The sequence below is a fragment of the Rhineura floridana genome, chromosome 11 (genome assembly GCF_030035675.1).
Source record: "Rhineura floridana isolate rRhiFlo1 chromosome 11, rRhiFlo1.hap2, whole genome shotgun sequence".
Taxonomy (NCBI): domain Eukaryota; kingdom Metazoa; phylum Chordata; class Lepidosauria; order Squamata; family Rhineuridae; genus Rhineura; species Rhineura floridana.
Genome location: NC_084490.1, coordinates 11938752 through 11946152, shown reverse-complemented (window position 1 = coordinate 11946152; position 7401 = coordinate 11938752). Strand labels below are relative to the sequence as shown.

The 7401-nt window shown below is 40.9% G+C and overlaps 1 protein-coding gene across 3 annotated transcripts; it reads left to right on the top strand.

Moving 5' to 3' along the window:
- Positions 1 to 467: 467 nt before the first annotated feature.
- Positions 468 to 7089, top strand: LOC133365890 (olfactory receptor 4D5-like). Of its 3 annotated transcripts, none has more exons than XM_061588310.1 (2): positions 468 to 488; positions 3669 to 4589. In XM_061588310.1, the coding sequence occupies exons 1-2, from the start codon at positions 468 to 470 to the stop codon at positions 4587 to 4589; spliced, it is 942 nt and encodes a 313-aa protein (XP_061444294.1). The 3 variants fall into 3 exon arrangements, with proteins under 3 accessions (XP_061444294.1, XP_061444296.1, XP_061444295.1); XM_061588312.1 differs by lacking the exon at positions 468 to 488 and adding an exon at positions 7074 to 7089 and having other exon boundaries at positions 3657 to 4570; XM_061588311.1 differs by lacking the exon at positions 468 to 488 and having other exon boundaries at positions 3657 to 4589.
- The last annotated feature ends 312 nt before the right edge of the window (positions 7090 to 7401 follow it).

Sequence of the window (7401 nt, the reverse complement as noted above, 5' to 3'; positions counted from 1 at the left end):
GCTCCAACACTGGAGGTAGAACATAGCCATCATGACCTCCAGCCTTTGATAGGCTTGTCCTCCATGAATATGTCTATTCCCCTTTTAAACCCATCACTATATTGTCTGGTGGTTAATTCCATAGTTTAACTATGTGTTGCTTGAAGGAGTACTTCCTTTTGTCTCTCCTAAATCTCCCAATGTCGAACTTCATTGGATGGCCCCAGGTTCTGGTATTATGTGAAATGGAGAAAACCACCAGAACTGTATATAACAGAGGTGGTTCACAGACCTCTGATGATTCATGAGCTCCATTTGAGTAGTCCACAGAAAGACTGCAGAACAGTCAAGAATATCTATACTTGCCCTGTGCTTGATTATTTTTTTCTGAACAGAGATCAAGACTGTTTTGACCAGGACCAGATGTATTGAACAGACTAACAAGGCCCTAGCATATGTCCTACGATTATGAATCTGATTCTCCTTGGATGCAATCCATTAAGACACTGGTGGAGTCTACTAATTTTCCTCTAAAAAATTGTCAGTTGAAAGATTGCAGCTATAAAAAATATGAGTTATGCATGTGCTTTGATTTGTAGAATTTTCCAGTGGTCTGTAGGGAGGAAAGTTTGAGAACTGCTGGAATTCACTATCCCAAACATGTTTGCACCATAGATTTGCATAAAGGCATTATGATATTGGCAGTTTTATTTTCTGTTCCTTTCCTTATATCAGCCTTTCCCAACTAGTGGGCCACCAGATGTTGTTGGACCACAACTCCCATCAGCCTCAGCCAGCATTACCAGTGGTCAGGAAAGATGGAAGTAGTGGTCCAACAACATCTGGTGGCCCACTAGTTGGGAAAGGCTGCCTTATATGGAAGTCATTTTCCCCCACATCTGTCACACACTGGACCAACATTATTATTGAGCTATCCACCATAACTCCACAATCTCTTTCCTCAGTCACCTCCTCTTCAAACCCCATTCATGTGTGGAAGGAATTTCGATTTTATTCCTTCAGGCCAAAAATATTTACTCTGTTTAATTTATTATGGCTAAAATATCTTGTTTGCAGGGTTCAATATAATAGGGAAGTATTTTGTTTGGATGTTCTCCTAACACTTTGTCAGAAGAGATTGTGGCTTGTGGTTAGCAAGTTTCCGGAGCCACAATCAAGGCAACTCAATGTTAAAGAAAAAGAGGAACTGTTGTAAAAATGTTTCTTAGGAGAAACCACATATGCTGAAAATGTATTGAGTAAAGTTTAGAACTATAACTCTTCTTCAGATGTTTTTGGGTGTCTTGTTTTGTACCTTGTGAGATGTCAAAACATGGGCAAAGGGCTCTTCCTCTTTCTCTAAATGGACATAAACAGTTTGAGATACTGGGACAAGGTACCTGCCCTCAGGGGAGGATACTTGAGTAGGGATTGGCCCAAAGGGGTCATAAGGTACAATGTATGTATGATGCATAAATCACTATAAAAGCAATGTTTTCCTGTTGATTGACAGAGTGTGAGGTTCGAAAGAACTCCCTCTCCCATTATGCATACTGGTATCTTTTGTTGTTGATCAATAAACCTCTGTCTTTTGGAGCACAATCTTGGTCTGGAAAGTTTTTCCTGAATCACTGTTGCTGGGAAACACAGATGGGGAGGGTGCCCGTGTCCCCTAGGTGAAGTTGGGGAGAGTTGCCCCAATATACATCACACTTGCTTATATTGGGGTGCATGTGTGATATTAGTGCCCATTCACCCAGTTTGGAGAGGTCCTTTGGAAGCTACTCAGAGTCCTGTTGTTGTTGTTGTTGTTTACCACCCTGAACAATTTGATGTCAACAGCAAACTTGGCCACTTTCCTGCTCTCTCCTAATTCCAGATCACTTTAAGTGAGTAGCCATGGTCAAATAGATGCTGGAGGTGCAATGCTGGAAATACGTCATTGAGGCATATGATGTGGGCATGTCCAGTGGTATTTTCTTTTTGGGCTGAAGTTGTTGCCTGTATTAACTTCATATTGGTGAAATCCTTGAATTTTGTGGATGCCTATGTACTTTTAAATTATATTCCTGTTATATGGAGATTAATGGCAGGGCAACAGGAATGGATTTCACATGCCCTAATAGTCATTAAGAGACTTATACTTCAAGCATGGAAGGACGAATACCTGCCAACTATCATGCAATGGTTTGATGACCTAAATGCCCTTCCTACATTTGAGCATACTTTCTATAAATATCAACTTCATCTGGATACGTATTTGGATGGCATATATTTATCTATATGTGTAAATTAAAACGGATGTATCTGTGTTTAAATGTTCTGTTAATGTGAGCTGATAGGGTTTTTCTTCTTTCTTTACTTATTCTTTTCTTTTTTCCTTTTTTTCTTTTCTTTTCTTCATGAAATTGCAATTTTAATTATTATTTTTTTTTAAAAGTGAGCAGCCACAGTGAATAACTGAGTACAGAAAGATATGGTGTGTGTATGTATGTGAGTCTTTGCTTGTTTTAACTACACTTTAATTGTATTTTATTGTATTTTAATGCTATTTAATTATTTGTTCTGTTGAGTTTGCTATTTATTTCTATGTTTTTGTATTTTATGTTGCTGTTTTACTCTTATGTACACCGCCCAGAGAGCCTTTTGGCTTTGGGCGGTATAGAAATTAAATTAAATTAAATAAATAAAATAAATAAATATGATTTCTCCCTCATGGTTCCTTCCTTCCTTCCTTCTCTCCACAAGCAAATTTATTTTAAAAAAATTGCTTCTCTCAAACTCATCATTCCCTCCAGTAGGAACATAGGGAGTTGCCTTCTCATGCATCAGACTGTCGCTCTGCCTAGCTCAGTATTGTCTACCCTGACTGGCATTGTCTCTCCAAACTTTCAGGCAGGAGATCTCTCCTAGCCCTACCTGGAGATGCCACTGGGGATTGAATCTGGGACCTTCTGCATGCAAAGCGGATCCTCTACCACTAACCCACAGCCCTTCCCTTGATGTTCAGGCTCTGGGTAATGGCATTACTCACACATAAGAGGGAAGTATCAGCAAGCTCAGGGTAAACTCAAATTTTTCAGGGCAAAAGGAATTTAGAAAAACATTCCGAGGGAGGAGAACCCCCAAAATAGCCCAGTGAGAACTGAACATAAGGAATGGGGAAAGAAAATGGGGGAGGGGGATGGAATGGAGTTGCTGGAAATCTGAATCCCAGCTTTCCCCACTGCAACATGCTGTTGCCGGTCCAATGTGTTAAGAATTAAACTATGGACAAGCAACCAGATACCCCACAAGCCACCTACAAACAAGTGATATTGATTTCCTGACTCCTCTCCCAATCAATTCTGTCAACTTATAATAGCTATAACTCAGTGGTAGGAGCATCTGCTTTGGATGCAGAAAGTCCCAGGTTCAATCCCTGGCATCACACAGTAAGACTGGGCATGCCCCCTGCCTGAAAGGAGAGCTGCTGCCAGTCAGTGTAGACAATATTGAGCAAGGTGGACCAACAGTCTGACTTGGCGTAAAGCAGATTCCAGTGTTCTTATAATGAAAATGTAATAAAACTTTGTCCACAGCATCACAGGCAGGGAAAAGAGAGTGCATTTTTCTTGAATTAACTTTTATTTACATCTGTTCTTTCAGTGTCCACCAGTGAGCCTTTAACTCACTTAATGGAAGGAGAGAACAACACCTGTGTAAGAGAGTTTATATTTCTGGGGCTGGCCACCAATCCAGAACTGAGGCTCCTCCTGTTTGCTGTCTTCTTGGCTGTCTATGGTGCAACCATGCTAGGCAACCTCTTAATTGTGGGCCTAGTGGCTTTTGTGCCTATCCTCCATACCCCTATGTACTTCCTCCTGGGGAACCTCTCCTTCCTGGATTTCTGCTACTCCTCCGTAACTGCTCCCAAAATGTTGGTTGGCTTTCTATCAAGGGCTAACACTATAACTTATGCGGGCTGCATTTCCCAGATCTTCTTCTTCCACTTCATTGGTGGCATCAAGATCTTCCTTCTTGTCATCATGGCCTATGACCGCTACGTTGCCATCTTCCACCCCTTGCGCTACATGGCCATCATGAATGGGACCGTGTGCAGTGGGCTGGTGTGGGCGTCCTGGGCTGGTGGCTTTGTTCACTCCATCATCCAAGTGATTATCATCACCCAGCTGCCTTTTTGTGGCCCCAACAAGCTGGATAATTTCTATTGTGATGTGCCACAAGTGGTAAAACTGGCTTGCACTAATACCTTTGTGGTGGAGCTACTCATGGTTTCCAACAGTGGCCTGGTGACCTTGATGTGTTTTGTCCTGTTGCTTGTGTCATACTCCATCCTTCTGGCCAAGCTCAGAGCAGGGTCTGCACCAGGACAGAGCAAGGCTGTCTCCACATGTGCATCCCACATCACTGTGGTGACCCTGATTTTTGGGCCTTGTGTCTACATTTATGTACGTCCTTTTCACAGTTTCCCTGCAGACAAAGCTGTCTCTGTTCTGTACACTGTTATCACCCCCATTCTGAACCCTTTCATTTATACTCTGAGGAACAAAGATTTCAAAACTGCCTTAGGAAAGCTCAAGAGAAGGAAGCAGAAGTTAACTCTCTGATGCCAGAAAATGCAAACTCACTTCCATTGATACTGTGTATGGTTTCTTCATCATTCAGAAAAGAGCTGGGTGCAAATGATTTCTCAAAATTCTCTATTTGTGGGAAGATAAATAGGGGCCAACATTCCACAGAATTTCCAAAGGGAGAGATAAGAGAGAAATTCTCCACCAGTTTCCCTGCAAAGGGTAGCAAACAGCCTGGCTAGGATTTTGCATCATCCCTAATGTCCTGGGTCTAGTGAGATTCCAGAGCATTTGGTTGATGGATGGGTGGTTGGTTGGGGGAACTGCAGTCTCCACACAGAAAACAGTGCTGACTATTTGGAGAATTTCAATGGATCTACTCTGAATAGGACAACAATGTCAAAATCATCTTCATCTATTAGTGGTAATGCTGGATGGGCAATACTACTATTACTACTACTATAAGGCTATGGTCCCAGGCTATGGTGTGAAGGCACATGAGACTACCACCTTGCTAAAGCTAAGCAGGTCTGGGTCTGGTCAATGCCTGAATGGGAGACCACCTGGGAACCACATGCATGTGGCCTATGATGAAAGAAAGGTGGGGTAAAAATGTAATAAATAAATAATAGCACTGAAAAAATGGAAATCGACTGCCTTCAAGTCGATTCCGACTTATGGCGACCCTATTGTAACACAAGGGGTTGTTTATCATCTGGTGGAAGAACCCAATAATTCACCAAATGGGAGACCAGCTTGATCCAAATCACCTTTTATTGATTACCATCAGCTTTTGCAAAAGGAGACCCAACCCTCGGCTCACGCCTGAAGGCTCAAGTCTGACGCCTGGTTACATTCATGCAGGTTATATAGTTTTCTTAACACTCTCTTCGCTCCCCCCTCCCATCGACAGCACTTCCCATTTCTTTGCCATTAAACTGCATAGAGCCATCGCCCTTTGGATGCTTGCCAATTGCATATGTGTCATCCACTCATACCCCCTCCTTCCTTGTGCATTCGGTACTTTCTACATGCTCAGGTTAATGCATGACCGCAGATCATTAATTTGTTATTGTTTAAGCAAATGTGTACAATCTCTTGATTAATATACTTTTTTCTATGTGATCTTGGGAATGAGGTTTCTGACAGAATCAAAGTGGAAGACAAGATAAAGTTTGTTTTCAATGAAGATACCGTCGGAGTGGGGTGCTGCAATAGTTATCCCAATCTATGAGAAAGGCCCACAATCTAATCCGGCCAATTACAGGCCAATAAGCCTGCTTAATATTATAAGCAAATTATATACAGCCCACCTTTACTCTAAGTTGACTACATGGATGGACCAAAATGATATATTAGCCCCCGAACAGGCAGGCTTCCATCCTAACCGATCAGTATTAGATCAAGCTTTGATTCTACACCACTTAATACAAAAATATGTGAATAGGCCGGAAGGAGCATTATACACTGCATTCATTGATTTAAAGAATGCTTTTGATTCAGTGGATAGAGCTAGACTATGGGTAAAACTAAATAATTTAAAGATAGACAAGAGATTGCTTATATTGATTCAAGAACTCCATCATAACACCTCCCTCCAAGTAAGAACTAATAACAAGGGCTACCTTACAAACCCAATTCCAACATTCAAAGGTCTTAAACAGGGCTGCCTTTTGGCACCCCTATTGTTCAACCTCTACATTAATGATGTGGTATATAAATTAGATTCCATATCCTCACACTCACCAATCTTAGCAGAGACCCCGAGAAACATCCTTCTTTATGCAGATGATATGGTTCTAATTTCAAAGACCCCAATAGGTTTAAAATGGCTAATGTCACAACTATCTGCATACTGCTTATTGGAGATGTTAAATATAAACTATCAAAAGACCAAAATAATGGCTTTTACAAAAAAAAGATCTATGCACCGTTGGGTAATTAATGGTAACGCTATTGAACAGGTTAATTCCTTTAAATATCTAGGAATAACCTTTCAATCATCAGGAAGTTTCCAGCTTCATAATAAACTTGTGATGACTAATGCAAAGAAAACAACGAAAGCATTAACAACCTTCTTCTATACCAAAGGAGGACAATCCATCATACCAGCATTGAAAATTTTCAATGCAAAAATTATCCCGCAGCTTACTTTTGGGTCCCAAGTGGATTCCAATGACAATTTATCTGACCTAGAAACAGTCCAGAATAATTTCTGAAGAACAATTATGGCGGTCCCAAAATGTGTTCCCAACTGTGTATTAAGGCTTGAATTGGGTGTGCAAACCATCGCATCTAGAGTGTGGTGGTCCAGAATCAATATGTGGCTAAAACTAATGTTTGAACCGATAGGTTTAGCTCCCCTTATCCTAAAGGACAATTGTAAATCGATCTGGGCAAATGACATATTAAACAGAGTACAAAAACTTGGCTTTTCTATTCAAGCAATTAACGAATTAGGTCTAGTAGCCGCTCGATCTAATATTAGACAGCGCCTAAATGATATTGATGTTCAACAACAGTTAATGCTAATTAAAAAACAAAGATGTAACTTAAGCTTTTTAAAACCGATGCCGTATATATCGGACCTCACAATTCCGAAATATCGGAACGTGTTTACCAGAATGTGATTTAATGTCCTACCCTCATCGTTGTTAGATGGAAGATATAACAATACACCCTACCAGGAGCGTCTCTGCCCATGTGGATCCAGAGAAATTGAGACGAATGCACACGTTTTATTACGTTGCCCATTTTATCACTTCCAAAGATCACACATAATTCTTCCTCTCATAGACTCCAAATCGCTTAGATCAGAAGCACTTTGGCTTAATTACCTATTAGATGA